Source organism: Numenius arquata, chromosome 1, assembly GCF_964106895.1.
Source record: "Numenius arquata chromosome 1, bNumArq3.hap1.1, whole genome shotgun sequence".
Classification (NCBI taxonomy): Eukaryota; Metazoa; Chordata; class Aves; order Charadriiformes; family Scolopacidae; genus Numenius; species Numenius arquata.
Genome location: NC_133576.1, coordinates 108,145,644 through 108,162,592, shown reverse-complemented (window position 1 = coordinate 108,162,592; position 16,949 = coordinate 108,145,644). Strand labels below are relative to the sequence as shown.

The 16,949-nt window shown below is 41.9% G+C and overlaps 1 protein-coding gene across 1 annotated transcript in view; it reads left to right on the top strand.

Annotated features, from left to right (window-relative positions):
• The window catches only part of ENOX1 (ecto-NOX disulfide-thiol exchanger 1), a 142,824-nt gene that overhangs the window by 112,312 nt on the left and 13,563 nt on the right, over positions 1-16,949 (top strand). The window contains exons 10-11 of the mRNA XM_074149048.1: positions 434-541; positions 5,347-5,403. Of these exons, the coding sequence (XP_074005149.1) occupies positions 434-541; positions 5,347-5,403 (165 nt within the window). The remainder of the gene's footprint in view (positions 1-433; positions 542-5,346; positions 5,404-16,949) is intronic.

Genomic DNA, 16,949 nt, shown 5'->3' with positions numbered 1-16,949 from the left:
ATAGAATGAAAATGGCTGTGGGCCAATGACTAATTATATTAAAGGGCTGTGCTTTTAAATTATTTATGTACCGTAGTGTTTACCCTAGTATTATTAAAACCACCGCATATACTTCTACAAATAAGATTTTGGTTCAGATGAGTGTGACAGTCGCTCTGTGGGTGATACACTGTACCAGGAGTTTCTACTTTAATGTAACAAATAGCTTAACACACATTAACAGATGCATTACTCGTGGAGCACTGCTGCAGAAGGAGATGCAGATGAAAATAATTTACCTCTGGACCATTTAGACACAGCAGATTATGCAACAATATTAAATGTAGGAGCAGACTGCAAAGCATTGTTTGAAATGAGGGTTTATCAAACTGAGGATTTAAAATAGCTTTTGGGTCCAGATGATGCTAACCAGAAACTTCTTTTGTTTGTGCAGCAATTGCTGAGCATACAGGAAGAATTAAATAACAAAAAATCCGAACTGGAGCAAGCCAAGGAAGAGCAAACACATACACAAGCGATGCTTAAAGTCCTGCAGGAACAGGTGAGTGCTTCTGGTGGGAGAAAAAGCTGGTTTAGGCATGCTGAAGGGATGGAGGACTCATGGCTTCACCTCCAAAATCCGTAGGAGTCGGACCACAGACTGTGCTGTGAGCAAGACACAGCCTTTTGTGGCCTGTGTGTCTGCTCTGATTAGCATTTGTGAACGCAGCTGAGGCTAACGCAGGGTTTGAGAAAACAGAGTGAAAACGGACCCTTATTTTACACTATCCAGTATTGAATTTCATGTTTATGTTATTCTATATGGATATTAGTCAAATGTGTTTTCACTCTGAATAAAAAAAAAATGTTGGGAGAGTTAAATATACCTGAAAAGCAAACCTATTTGAAGCAGAACAGCTCTTTCTTTTAAGACTAGTATTGAAGAAGAAGAGTTTTGCGTCTCCAGTGTTCTCATGCAGGTACAAGTATACAAAAAACTTTATCATAATAGCGTTAAAGCAATGAAATTATTTAAGCAGTGAGAAGCAAACCTCTGTAAATCTCATTATCATACCTTCTTTGATTCTAAGGTGTTCTATGACACTGAGAAGTGTATTTGGTAGGATTGTTTTATAAGCATGGTAAGATGGATAGTTACACAGCAAAAAGAAAATGTGTTCCTAAAGCTGTAAATCTGAAGAGGAAACAGTGCATTGGGTGCCAGCACAATGTGCACAAATGCATGTTGTGTGTATGGACCACGTGGCTTGGACACACTGAAATCACAAGCCTCTACCTGTGCTGCTCAGGCACAGTCTCTGCTGGGAGACCGTATTTTAATCCTTTCTAGATAAACTTTGAGCTAATATATTTAGTGACTTGGTTAAGTATTTGCAGTTTAAAGACTCTGGGATCTGAATGGGTTAGATGGCAGCGATTCAAAATGCTGATGATTCTTATGTTCAAGATTTTTCAGCATGTATGTCTGAACATGTCTGCAGACAGATTTATACATTTAATGTACGTATTGGGAAAAGTAAACTATACTTATTTCAGATTTTTTTAATGTCATTATGAAAACTGTTGCATTGTTCCACATTTAACGTTTGTCTTTGAACATATCTGGTGACAAATACATTCTAGAAACTAATAATTTAGAATCTGGAAAAAAATAAAGCTTTTATGTTTAGATATGTGTTCTTAGCACTTATGGCTACCGAGGTAACCTTCTAAATGAGGGCTGATGCAAGACTGTATTACACAAAACGTTGTGAAGAACAATGGATTTGGTAATGAAAAGAGTCTTTACAAGCACAGAATCCACCAGATCTATTGAGTTAATTGCATCTCATTTCCATTTTTACATGGCATTCAAGGTATAACATTATAAAATTCTTTAAAAAGAAAAAAAAATGAAATTACGTGAAGTTACTTTACATCTTGGTAGCAATTAAATGCTGCAAAAACGTATAGGAAGATCGTACAATGCTAGGCCCCATTAGGGACCACCAGGGCAGACTTTTGATTCTCTGCAGACTCCTACTAATTGCGAATCAAATGTGCACTCATGCTAGGCAGACAGATGAAACAGTAGCTGGAAGAAAGGCAGGATGGATCTGCATTTCTCTTGAGAATTAGCTCTGAAACATGCCTAGGGCCAAGACTGCAAGTAGCCAGAATTCCTGAGGAGCACTGCACAGCCAGTGTGCTTCTCCAACAACCCTGAACCAGTTCCAAAACTTTCCAGAACAGTAATGACCCCCACTTGCCAAGGCTCACAGCTTTCCTTTACAAGCACCACAGCTCATCTGTGTGTTTTATCCACAATGGGTATTGAAAATCATCCAGCGGAGTCAAGTAAATATGAACATTTCTTTCAAAAATAAATAGCACTGGGCTCCCGCCTCGATTCTATGGCTTGGTTTTGTGATAACGTTTGCTAAAATCTGCCTTTTCATCTCAAGCTGGCAGAGGGATCCCGCCCTGCCTCACCGCAGGCATGTTTGCACGGAGAGGTGCAGCTGTGTTTGAGCACATCTGCTGGCTCAGCACATCTCGCTCTGATCCAGTCATACCAACCCAGCCTCGTCCAGGCTGGGACATCCTGCTGGGAGAGGTCCTGTTTTTCTTGTGCACCATATTGCATTACTGTAGCCAAAAGGTTTCTGGATCAGATCTGGCCCATGGTCACCAGTTCTTGTTGTCAAAGGGATTCATGCCCGCTGGTTTGTGTCAGACCTACCCCAACCACAGCATTAGATGTGTCAGAGACTTCTAACTTCTCAATTCTTCTCCTTGCCTTTCAAGTAGGCGCGTGCTTGTTACTGGCCCTAGTTCAGTGTGTTGCCTCAGCATGCTCTCTGCTGGTAGCATCACATTCTCCACCGACTTGCGATGGAGCCCCTTGCCTAGGCGGTAAGGCAAGGCCTGTTTTTCCAATACTGTAGGTTTTTCTGAGGTTCCTATTCCAACATTTCACTATTTAGGATGTGAGAGAAGAATATAGTTTAAATTTTAATTTAGAAAAAAAACAATATTGAAAAAATGGGACTTTACCCCTTTAGTCACATTCTCTACCCACAAGTTTTCTACCATTATCTCCACTGTTTCACCTCCACCTCCTACTGAAGTGGTCTTAGTGTAGATGTGGGTGCTAGCACCTTCTTGCCTGAGCTCTGGCATCCTTTTCAGAGCATAGTAGGCAATAAAAGAGATGAAAGGGCTCAGGCATCCTGTATGCATTAGAGTTATATTAACCAGTGGAGCAGTGCCAGGGCAGTGATGGTGGGAAACCATGGTGGCGTGAAAACCTGCCAGACCAACGTGGGCTAGAGGCTGAGCCCACTCTCTTGTCAAACGCTTGTGTGGCTGATGGAAGAGTGGTATGTCACCAGCAGAATGCATGCAGAGCATTGCGCAAGAAGCTGGCAGTCACCAAGGGGTGATGGCACTTTGTCAGCCTGGAAAAGGAAAGGCGAAAGGTAAGTAACGAATAGCACTCCCCGGGTGCCCAGAACATGACATTAGCATGCAGAGCAGTTTTACACACCCGAGCATGCTCTCCTGACCTCATATTCAGATGAGTAATTCAGCCAAACTCAATATGACTGCTCACGTGAGGTGAATTTCTATAATGAAGAATTGGCAGAATCGGGAAGTGTCTCTTTTGGTTGCACCGCAATGCAGAATATACCTGACTTTGGTGCTTGGCTGGAAGCAGCCCTCTCAGATCATTCCTACCAGCCATCCTCACGGAGAGGTGGTTTCACAGGACGGTTATTTTTTCAGTGCAGGGAAAACATGTAGCATTCATTGGAAATGCATCACCCTGCTGTCAGGATAAATTGCAGATTTTCAAGAGTATTGAAAGATGAGCATCAGTGAATTGAACCAGGACACCTGATGAGTTTGCAGTCCCCAGCTCTCTTTTGTACTGCTTTATCTGGGATTGCCACCCCCTTCCCTCTCCATCAGGACCAGTTAGAGGCTTGAGCAGCAGTTCCTGAACTTGTGCCGTTTACTGCCCTGCATAATAGCGTATGCAGAGACCATGACCAGCTTACCTCAATTGTCAGATTGGAAACTGTGAGAAGCTGGGAGCTGAATCACACTCGGTTTAACTGTTGCTGCCACACGGCAAAAAGATGACGGAGGTAACCTAGCCACCCTAGGGTGGTAGTCCGCCAACGCTTCTTGAGTCAGACATCTAATTGAAACATAATAGTATTCCATTTCACCTGGATTCTAGGACTGTTGACATCCAGGATCACAGCTGTATCATCGACAGCTACATCAACCCCAGCTTCTTTGCCAAAAAACAAGGAATGCAGAGGAAAGTTCTGTTTACCGCTCCCCATCTCCCCCCACCCCTGATATCTACTGTGAATTAAGTTAGAATAAAGGCATGACTCTTCAGAGATTTACCTAAAGAGCGAATGGTTCTGGACACTTCATTTATGTATGCAACCTGGTCTAGTGGAAGGTGTCCCTGCCCAGGGCAGGGGGGTTGGAACTCGATGATCTTTAAAGTCGCTTCCAACTCTAGCCATTCTATGATCCTATGATTCTATACAAACCTCCGTGGCTTATAGGCTCAGGAGAGCTGTGGTGTCTCCTCCTTTCTGTGTTTGCTCAGTCACAGGATGAATGACTACGTATTTCACTGTGGCTCAAGCCTTGAGTTAGGACATTCTTTAAATCTCTTGGGAATTATTTTTACAATCCCAAATCCTGGATTTTTGCCCAAAAACTAATTCAAGAGGAAAAAAAAAGTTTTGGTTCAGATCATGTATTAGGAATTGGCAGTGTTTCCTTAGTTCTTCCTGCCACTGGTTAAATGAAACAGCTGTTCTTCACCTCCTTTTCCGTCATACCCAGGAGCCATGTCAGTTATTTAGATGCTTCCTCAGGAAGGAAATGTACGGTAGCACTTTGGCATCTTAAACAGCTCAAAATATATCATTCAAAAGTAATCATTAGCAAGACACTATTTAGCTAGTGGCAACTTGCAAATATTGTAAAGTTTAAATTAATAGCAACAAGAATGGGAAATGAAATCGTTTATTATTCTTGAGAGCCAATTCTGTGCACTTTTTATGTCTTGAAACTACTTTCTAATCTTATTATTTAAAAAATAATGACCCAGTCTTATTATTTTCTTCGGGTTTTTTTGCCAACCTATCAAGCCTTAAGTATGTTGGTTTCAAAATGGTTTGAGCAAAAACTCATTAGAATTATATGCTCCATCTGTTTTTCTCATTGGAAGCTTTATAAAATGCTCCTTCAAATAAATCAAAGATAACTGCGTGAAATACTCAAGTAATGTGCTTGTTTTGTTCTGTTTTGTTTTTTGTTTACTCTTTGCAGTTAAAAAGCGCCAAGGAATTAGCAGAAATCAATGGGCATGAAGAATCTCAGGCAAATGTAGGTACAAGTATCTATGTATAGATATATGTATATGTGCATGCGTATGCTCTCAAATTTACTATTTATGTCTTAAAGCTGATAGAATGGCTGAATGATTTGCCCATCAGGTTGAAGAGCCTGCTTTTTTTTTTTTTTTTCCTGAAGCCACAGGTTCAAATCCCAGCAAACTTCATTTCGAGGTAGATAAATTGGGTTCCATGCAATTTACTTTGTAGGATTTATTTGGATGAGACTTTTAACAACCAGTGTCCTACTTGCTGTATGTGGGTGTTAAAGATACCATGGAAACGACTGCAAAAGAAATACTTTGCCTTAGTGTCCTGTCCAGGATTACTCAAGCTACAAAGTTAACGCTGTTTGTCTCTGGGGCTGCCACCTTGCAGCTGAGCGAGCCTGGCCGTATTTCAGTTCCGAGGGAAGTGATTTGTATACATGTATAATTTGGAAACAGTTAATTTGCACAAGAGGACTAAATTAATTCATTGAGCCATTATTTTGTCCAAAATCGTTAAAGGACTTGTTAAGGTCGTGTTTTTTAAAACCTGCTGCCAAAAAAAATGCTTCTGTTACTCCCTTAATGATTGCAGTCAAAACAGCAATTTGGATAAGGGGAGAGAGAAAAAAGGAGAACTTTCCTACTATGTTTGTCTTCCAAGCCATGCAGCTATGTGCTTTGTCATAAACATATGAAAATTAAAACTGATTATATGCAGAATCTTCCCCCTCGCCAAGAGAACTAGCAACGGTCTGAACACTAATATATTTTAACATCTATTTTAGTCTAATGGCACAGCCAGGAAAGCAGTTTTATTTTGAGCCTGAATGGAAGGCTCAAATTTTCCGTACTGCTTTGTGATAAGGGAATGTTGTCCTCTCTTTTTTAATCCTTTCCTGAATCTCATTCATTGTGGTCTGTTTCCGCAGTGAAGTCGATAGAGCCTCATAGCTCTCAGCATTTGGACAGGAGACATTCAATATTGTCTGATAGCTCCAACAAATCTGCAATTGCAGTCTGTCTGCACAGCGTCTCATCGCCCCTTTGAAAGATTCTGTTTGCAAACCAAAATAAAGACATTAATCCACTCATGATCTTGAAATGCTCACATTTGCTACCTAAAAAACTTGCCTTTGTGCAATAGCTGGTTGTAGGAACTTGCTTCCTCTCCAAAATATTTTGCAAGATTGAAGTGTTTTAAAGGAAAATTACCTAAATGCTTCGACTTTTATCATTCTGGCTCATACGTAACTGGATAGAACTGAAGAGCCTGAAATTTTTATTTTTATATAATATAAAGGTTGAAGTAGCATTAAAATGAACCATTTCAATTGCGTAAAGAGAGTGTTTCAGTACATCATTTCCAGATATCTAAAACAAAATATTTCAGAATCTTTGGTTAATGGTAAATTTTTCAAAATGTATTGTTTTTTTCCAGTTTGTAATTGCAGGAATTGTTTAAATGCCTGAATTTTCCATGGGATAGAAACTCTATTTTCTGCCCCTCTTTGCCATGAGCTCTTCCCATGATGATCTCATAGCAATATTAGACTCCTAAGAAAAGAAGTCAATACCTAAATTGATGGTGAAAAGGGAAACCAGACAGCTACAATTACTGAGTCACAATTGCAGCCATGTATTCAACAATTATGCCACCATGAAATCAGAGGAGGCAGAGCAGCACAAATGGAGAACAGAGAACTAGAGGGAAAGAATGGATGTTAAAGCATTTGCAACATTAATGAACTTTGTAAAACGGAAGTTGAGGTACCTTTTAAACAATTGTCATTTATATCAAATATGTAGTGTTCAGGTATTGTGCCTTGCAGGTTGTCTCTCCACATCTATTCTCAGCAGACTTCATGGTTCTTGCCCTTGGCCAGCGTGCAAAACTGGGATGATCAAAGAGAAAAAGGCTTGGTGGCTTCTACGTGGTTGTTAGAGAACTGTGATGCATATAATGGGATTAGGACACCTTTGTTACAGTTGACAGGTTGAATTCAGCAAATGAAATACCTTTACATGCAGAGCAATAAGTGGGAGGTGTTGGTAAGGAAAAATGGCAACGTATGTCTATACACTGAACACACAATCTAATCTTCACACTATGGCATATTTAGATAACTTACTCCAGAAAAACACACTCCTAGAAAGGACAGTAGAAACTTTAGGCACACCGCATACACATGAAGAAAGCCCATACTGTAATCTTAAAAAGATTATTTTCTGCAGTCCTCAGGCTTTCTGCTGATGGCACTGGTCTGCATCATATTTTACATTTGAGAATACTGTTTCTTAAAATAAAACCTGGAAATATTTTTCTTAGCAAAAGCAGATACAGATGAAAATATATACTTAAACCTATCCTGATGTGTCTTCTACATTTCCATTATGTGAGACCATCCTGAAAGGGAAACAAGGATCTGGACACCTTTGGAAAAAGAAAAGCATCCCTCTTGAAATGTGCCCCACCTATAAATGGACCAATATTCATTTTTTTTCTATTGTTTTTTGCAGGGGAATTGAGGACAGTTAACTAAGAGACTGGAGCAATTGCAATGTTACCTTCCCTGCTATGGTAGTTCACACACAAATCTGGGGAAAAAAACCCAGAAATTTTAGTGTATCGCCAGTACATCTGTTATTTCCAGAAAGCAAAACCATCTTACAAGGCTCTGTAAACAGTCATAAGGGTGTTTCATGAGTGACTTGCCAGGTACATGCAGTAATATTTGTTATGGCTGTCGACATTTCCCAGCTATGCTTTATGGCAGGAAAGGCCAAATGTCAGGCTCAAGCAGTACATAGAACCCAAGATCGTGGTCTGGTGTTAACAGAGACTTCAACACCCAGGACTGCCAGAGGTTCTGTCACTGACCATTCATTTCTTTCAGCCCTGCGGTTAGGAAAAGATTGCTTCTTGCTTCTAATCTGCTCCCTTTTAATTTCCTCTTCATTGCTGCATATAAAGATGTTTAATTCACATCTCTATCTTAACTGAAGAAAAAATAATGGCCAATGGACAATTATAATTTCAGATATAATCCTCTTCCAGGGTGTTCCTAGACTCTTGGGACCTGATTAGTCCCAACATGAAAAAAAACTTGCTTGGGAGGTGTGCTCGAGTAGAGAACATTTTGCAAAGTGAAAATGCTAATCACATGTTTTGTGGCTAAATCTATAAAGGCAATTTATTCTTCCACTTCTTCTGTAAGTTCAGTGGCTTTCTGTGGAGCCTCTTGTATATAGATTAATTCTGTGTTTTGATCAAAGATCTCCTTTTGCTCACTGCTGAGTCCGGTATACATAGGGCAATGCATGCAAATACAGTTACGCAGTCTTGGTGAATATATCCCTGTTTTCGGTGTGGGAAGGTTAAAATCCATGGTATCCCTCTATTATTAATGGAGAAAGTGAGATTTTTTTACACAAGCCTCATTTTAAAAGTTCTCTGTGATCTTCTTCCAGGAGTTTGGCACTCTCCCTTGACAGCTATCTGCCTTCCTTAGATAGCTCCTGTGAGTACCTCCTACCCTTTGTAAAAGTGCCACAAAAGGGTAGTCAGGAGCATCAGTCCTCCAAGTTCAGACCAAAGCAAGAGATGAGTCATGGTTGGAGAAGCACTTTGAATGACCAGATTGCAATTGCACGGTAAAGTCCTGACTCGGTTGAATTCAATAATTAGATTCCCGCCAGGTTAAAAAGTCAGGATTTCACCAAAAGACTTTTAGGGTTACTTCACTATCACCAAGGCATAATAGAATTAATATACTTCAGAGAGTGAAATTGGTTTCACCACAAGTTTATTTATCAGCTTTTTGTTCTGTTTGAACAAAGTAATGACTTTGAACTCATTCTCCAGCAGCTTGGACACAGTATTCTGTGGGTTTTTCTCCAGACATTAAATCAATAATATTAAGTAGGGATGCATTTTTCCATTTGAATGCTTGAAGCTGTTATCAGAGCATTTCTCAAGTTCAACCAAGCGTCTTACATTTGATGTTGATTCTTCCTTTAATTTTTCCCCTCTGTCTCTGCTTTTCAAGCAGTTACCAGATGATCCCTGACTCTGAGGAGGAGTATACCCAGGATGAAATATTTCAACCATTTTACTAAATTGCTCACTTCATGCTACACTGAGAGTGATGTCATTCCTGACTACACCCTAGTCTTCTCTTTTCACGTAGTATGGTTAATCACTGATGATCCTCAGGACCAGAGGAAATGGTATGAAGTTGCAGCAGGGGAGGTTTAGATTAGATATTAGGAAGAATTACTTTACTGAAAGAGTGGTCAGTCACTGGAACAGCCTGCCCAGGTTGGTGGTGGAGTCACCAACCCTGGAGGTATTTAAGAAACGTGTAGATGTGGCACTTCAGGGCATGCTCTAGTACCTGAGATTGTTGGGTTGGGTGTTTTATTTTGTGTTTGGTTGGGGTTTTTTTTTGTTTGGTTTTTTTGGTGGGTTTTTTTTTTGTGTATGGTTGGACTCGATGATCTCAAAGGTCCCTTCCAACCATGAAGATTCTGTGATTCTGTGATCTTTGTTTGGTGATGACAGCAAGCTGTGTGGGGTGGTCGACCCACTGGAGGGAAGGGATGCCACCCAGAGGGACAGTCTTGAGAGCAAAACTCATGAAGTTCAACAGGGCCAAGTACAAGGACTTGCATGTGAGTTGGGGCAATCCCAAGCACAAATACAAGCTGGGCAGAAAATGGATTGAGAGCAGCCCTGAGGAGAAGGACTTAGGGGTGTTGGTTGATGAGAAGCTCAGCATGACCCAGCAATGTGTACTCACAGCCCAGAAAGCCAACCGCATCCTGGGCTGCATCAAAAGAAGCTTGGCCAGCAGGCTGAGGGAGGTGATTCTGCCCCTCTACTCTGCTCTGGTGAGACCCCCACCTGGAGTGCTGCACCCAGCTCTGGAGTCTCCAGCATAAGAATGACATGGATTTGTTATAGCAAGTCCAAAGGAGGGCCATGGAGATGATCAAACAGCTGGAGCACCTCTCCTATGAAGACAGGCTGCAAGAGCTGGGAGTGTAGTGATAGGATGCCATAGGATGGGGCACCTCCATGCTCTGTAGACTGCCTCACATCAAGCTAGGTGAGATGAAAAGGGCCCTTTAACACAGGGAGAAGAGAGGGAGCTAGAAGAGTGCAAGGCCTGCTCTAATAGTCCCAGTGGTTCAGGACTACAGGACAGAAGTTGGTCATCAATGAGATTAAGATCCCAAGTGACTGCTGATGCTTTTGCTTCAATTCCTTGTAAGTGCCACAGCCATTTCCTGGCTACCCTACTCTTCAAAAGGCTTACTCTTCTTAGAACAGCACAGGCTTGTGATATAAAATGTGCTCTACCTGGCTAATATAAAAGCAATTTGGGCCTAAAGTTATAGACCAGAAAACCCCAGTGCAGGGCCTGCAGACATCAGGAAACGTGTTTCTTTTCTGTCTGAGGTTCCTGGGCTCCTGGGGTTCATAAGCTCTGAACCTCAGCCTCAGCAAGCTGATGCGAGTCAGGGAGTATCCACCTCGGCTTGGCTGAGGTCTTCTGGCCTTGTAGCAGGCATTTCTGGAGCACACAGGAGCAGGGGGTGCTGCAAAAAGTGAGGTGGTGACAGCTGGGTGCGTTTGAGGGTAGGGAGAGGGTGCTGGCAGCCTTTCTGTACCCGAGAGCTCAAAGGGTTACATCCCTCGTAGGGGATGCCAGAAGATGGGGTTTACTTCTCTCCTCTACCTGAGAAGGTTCAAAGCTGCATTTGCCAAAGAGAGCATGAGCTACTTGGACTCACCAGCCCCTCTGTTTTAACTGCTCCCCTTTGCATGATTGTATTTGGTCAACTAATTAATTTGACAAATGCAGTTAATTGTCTAAAGAGAAGAAGGAAGAGTAGTGGTGCAGTGCAAGGATGAGGGTAGCCCCTTGAGGGGAGAAAGATGTGGGGTTTGGTTTCTCATTATGAGTGTGTTACATTGTTTGAAGAAGGTGCAAGAAAACTGCACCCCGACTGGAGAGAGGTGTAAAGCCCCCAGGGACTACAGAAACCCATTTACTATCTGTATTCAGGTTCTTCTGTCCTGGTGGGACCAGGACCAGCGGACAGAGGAGCGGCTGAGCCTCATTCTGCTTCCTGCCTTTTCCATTCCAGACATTTATTTGTAGCCTTTCCATCACTCATTTCCTTCAATTTAAGGCATGTGGAGTATGATAAATTCAAGCAACTATGACGGTTCGCAGATCAGCAGCTTTCCTACTTACCAGGACAGGCATGAGGAATGACCACCTCATGAATTCAATACCGCGAGGCCTGAAAAATAACAGGAGTTTAACTGGCTGTTTAGGACCATGTTATCAAAGAGCCTGCTCAGCCTTCAGCAAGTTCTTACACACTGACAGATCAAGTCCCCCTGAGTTCCGCCCTTAGTCACTCCAGCCCTGGTTCAGCATGTTAGAAGACAGCAACAGCGTTTCATTAGCACGGTGCAGATCTCTCTGCTGGCTGAATCACAGCCTCTGCAGTTTCAGCCACAATCTAACCCTGTGGGGAGCAAATAGCTACAGCAGGCTGAGAAATATTCTGACACGGACTGTGGTAACTGAAGCAGATCTGGGCTACAGCAATAACCCCTTTGTTAATGTGCAGCAAGAAATCACACCAGTTCCCCTGTCCCTCATTAAAAGTGTCAGAGTGGCATCATAACTTGGTTTTTGATTGGAGTGAATTCTCGTCATCTGAGGGAGGAGAAGAGAGAACTCTGAGACACAATGATAAAACCCATTCAGCCACCCACTCAGCAAATCACAAAAGTTTTTTGACTTTAGATTTCATATGAGTTCCACAGGGAGACAGTTCTTCAATGCCCAGAGCTTCCTGACATTTTAATAATATCTGATCATTATGTACAGCCTTTCATCCCAAAGCATTTTCCCCGAGTATTTATACTGCACACGTATACAGGAGTCATCCCGTCATTTCTAGTGAGGAATAATATCCAGCCTTATGCATATGCAGCTGTGTGCTGAACCCACACAGTGTACAAGGCAGATTGGCTTGTCAGAGCACTCAGGCTCCCCCACAACCACTTGAAGGATGATGGGCCACCTCTGCTTCAGCCACAAGCTTGCTACTTTAGTCCCTGGGGGTTGTACACCACATTCACACTCCCTCCGACCTGCTAAAGTCCTTCAAGGAACAGACAGCAAAAAGAGTGGCAGAAGCGAAGAAGGAACTTCAATATCCCCAGGAGACACTCTTCTTGGAAGAAGAGTTCATCGTCCTAATCAAGATCTAAGCCAAAGGAATGAGAGCTCCAAAATGTTTGTTTCAAGTGCTTTTCATATATTCAGATGTGGAGATTCCTATGAATATGGGGGTTGCCCTGGGTTTTCATATAACTAAAATGAATATCTTTCAAATACAAATCCTTACTGAAAACTGTGCACTCTCATAAAACATCTAAGGTTGGGGTTTTTTCACCCCAATTGCTTCCTTTTATTTCAACAAAGACATTTTCGAAACAATTCTACACATCCCAGAAAGGAAACATACTGCCTTTTTTCTTCCTATGTTTAACTTTTTTTTTTAGAAGTACATCATTCTCAAGGAGATTGCTAGAGCAATATTTGTGTTAAAGACCATTTAAAAGGGCTTTCACAAGTTGTCAGTCTCAAGTAAATACCAAGTATCCCCTCTTACAATGACTTCAGCCAAGCTGGGGGGCAGGCGATGCTTTCGTTCAGCCAGGCATTGGTTTGCTGCAATTCCCTAACACAAAGTGTGCAAAATGACAATTACCTTTTCCCTTGCAAAACAACCACCTTCACATCACATCAAACATCTGTGTTAAGTCATCAGGAACCTACACATAAATCCAACTTTAGAAAATGAAGCAACCTGATCATACTTTTAAAAATAAGCATGAAGTAACTTTCATATTAGTCATTCGTATTTTGCATATGTACATTCCCATAAAATAGATGTGCTCAAATACAATGAGAACAATATGAAGAGATAGTTTCAATGAGAAAAGCATTTTCAGATTATTGTTAGTTGCCTAAACTCAGCAGGTGAAAGTTATAATAGTAAAAGCTTTGTAATGAAAAAGTTAAAAGCGTCTCTCTGGCAAATGGATCGAAAAATAGGATGTCAAGAGCACCATAATACAATTAATCTTTACTCCTGAAAACAATTCTATCATGTAGGATAAATCAGACAAACTAATCTTAGATGTATAGAGGTGTGTTTGGAGTACTTCATTTGCAAGGTCTTATATTTGCTGTTCTAATTTTTCTTCATTGTTGTTCCTATAATTTTAATGCCAGATAATTTTTCAACCCAGTTGTCAACTGTTTATTTGTTAATACTAGTGCACTCTTAAATTTATAGTTCTGGTAAATTCTCTATTAGTGTACTTTAAAAGTAAATTTCTATATTAATGTACTTTAAAAGTATTTACAATGTGCTGTGGCTGACAAAACCAACACTAGTTTCTTGCGTAGCACAAAATAAATTATCAAGTTTAGGCTTGATCTGAATGAGAAGGTGACACCTGGTCTGTATCGTTTCTAATGATAGACCAGTCACAAGCAAAAGCTGTTACAACATTCACCAGCAGTGTAGCATATGGCAAATACGTACTTCTGCATCACTAGGTAGATAGGAGAAGGGTCCTCTGAGACCCTGGGAAAAAGACACTGAAAATCAAGGGGGTTTTTGCTGTGTTGGTGACCTCATGCTAACTCTAAAAGTAGTGCAGGCTGCTTGTGAGAGCTCTGGTTTTGGGCAGATGGTTGGATGCCTCATTCCTTGCCTTATTCTTTTTATACATGATGCAACACTGTAATTTGCTACTGTTAGCTAAATTGTCCCAGTGCACATAGAAAAGGCCAAGAGACCTCTATACATATAGCCAGTGTGTCAACAAGACCACCTGACTTAACGTCAGCCACCTTACTGAAATCAGCTCTCAGGCTGTGAGGATCCAGGACCGTGGAAAATACAATATTTCTAGGAGGTAGTTAATTTGCTAGCACAAGATCAATTCGTTTGCAGCAACAAAAGAATTATATTAATCAAAGATTATGAGCAATTTTCCAGTCATTAAAGTATTTTTACAGGAGTAGTCAGCAGAGAGTCGGAAACAGCCCCTGTAAGAGGTCATGCTGAAAGAAAAGCTGGGTAACACGCATGGTGTTCCTGGAGGATTCTGAGTTACTTTCAGAGTTAGAATCATAGAATGATAGAATTTTTATGGTTGGAGGAAACCTTTAAGATGATCAAGTCCAATCGTTAACCCAGCACTGCCAAGCTACCGCTAAAGCAAGTCCCACAGCGCTACATCTACATGTCTTTTAAATACCTCCAGTGATGGCGACTCAAACACTTCCCTGGGCAGCCTGTTCCAGTGCCCAGTGCTTGACAACCCTTTCAGTGAAGAAATTTTTCCTAATATCCAATCTAAGTTCAATCTGAGTTCAGACACTCAATTAAATTTCCACAAGCCACATCACAGCACAGTGCCGTAGCAGCCTGTGAAGAGGAACAAGCTCCATTAAAGGAAGAATTAGAGCCTTTTGGCCCAAACCAAGCATTGCTGCTGTCAGGAGCTGCTGAATCCTGCAGCCTGACAGAGGCACAATGGTCATAGCTCCATGTGACCAACCTGCAGTGAGGATGAGCATGTATTCCCCACAGCAAGTGTACAAACACATGCGTACAACACACACATCACATACATGCATGCATACACACATGGCCAGCCACACAGATCAACAGAAACTCAGCATTTATATGCACAAACGGCACTGATGGGCTCATCTTGCTCCCCTTTCTGGCTGATCAGGTTAAAGGTCCATTAGTAGAAAATATATAAGCAGACTTACACATATATGCAACGTGGATTGCTCCAGTAACTGACCTTTGACTCTCAGTCTGTCCTGTAGCCAGCCTGTGCCTCATGCACATGCACACACACAAACACATCTTTTAGTCATTCCCAGACCCCATGATGTCCCCATTTGCTGGCTTGGACGCCCTGGTCCCTCCAGCAGGTCATGCACAGGCTCTCTGTTCTCTCCTGGATCCATCCCAGACCTATGGCCACTTCAATACGTGGCTTCCTTATCGTTCTACTGAGTGGCTGGTCTGGCTTGATGCTCACCAGTGATCACAGACAGCATATGTACACAGTCTGGTCTTTCTAACTGCAGTACCCCAGACACATGGCCCTCTGACTGCTGGTCCCACCTCAATTGCTGTGCTTGAACCCCCATGCACACAGAGAGAGTCCTTCACCCAGGGAAATAGTTAGTAATTGAGTTTAATGAGTGTAATGCACTGATCAGAGCATGGCATGTCCACACAAGTGTACTGACCAGCAACCTGTTTACATACAACCAGTCCCTTTTTTCCCCTTCCCAAACCACCGTGGTCCCTCCCTTTTCCCACCTTTTGTTGCTCTGCTAAGGACCCTCAAGTAAGTCCTGTACAATCCCGAGATGCTCTTCCCCTACATCCCATAACAAGTCCCATAACCCTATAGGCAATGCCCCCCTCAGTCTGTAAGGCGATCCAGAGAGCATTTCCATTGACTGGTCTTGATAGGTGTCCTACTTGATCCCTGGGGCTGACACTCTCCCTTAACAGCCCTGGGAGTAGCTGGGTTGGGGGATTATTTTTTTCTCTGATTAGGTTATCAGGCTTCCCCCATCTCTTTCCTTCTTTGTGCCCATGGAAATAAGACTTGAATCACAAGTATCAGGAGGAAGTAGCAAGTGATGGTGGTTGGAAAATGCCTTCTGCAGGGAACGGAAGCACCCATCTGTTGATGACACATCCCACATGTTGTTTGATGAGGGTGCGGGACTGGGATGTTGCAGAGAAACTGCTGAGGCTTATCCAGCCATTGGACTATTACCCCTTGTTGTGCATCAATGAGCTCTGACCCCACAGCTGATCCTGCTTTGAGCAGGAGGTTGGACTAGAGACCTCCCAAGGTCACTTGCGGGATTTTACAATTCTCTGATCATCTGAGTCACAGTCATTGTCTGTGAGCCTACTCATACATTGCCACATTTGCAAGGAAATTTGATTTAAGTTAAATTTAAATAAGCTCTTTCATTGTAGTTTAGCTCAACCTGGGTTAAATAATTTTGTATTCACCATGGATAGGAACATAGACAAGGACAGTAGCCCATTCTTAACTTACAACCATGTTAAGCTGTCAGAAGTCGTCCTGTACCTCAACCTTGCATGTCCCCATAGATTTAAGATGTCTGACTTGATATGCATTGAATCTATTGCAAGGCTTCCATTCACTTGATTGGAAATTGAATTAGGCTCCATTCAGGTTAAAACAGCAAGATTAAATTTTCAGATGTAGGTCTGAAGTACATTTAAAGAAAGACCAGCAAAGCAAAACCAACTATACTAGACTTCAAGAGATTGCCAGGTAAATGAAAATAAATGAAAAACGTGCAGTCTTTGTGTCACGGGTCAGTTTCTACCCGTGTTTGCAGTAGAATCGTCAAACCTGCCTGGCCAT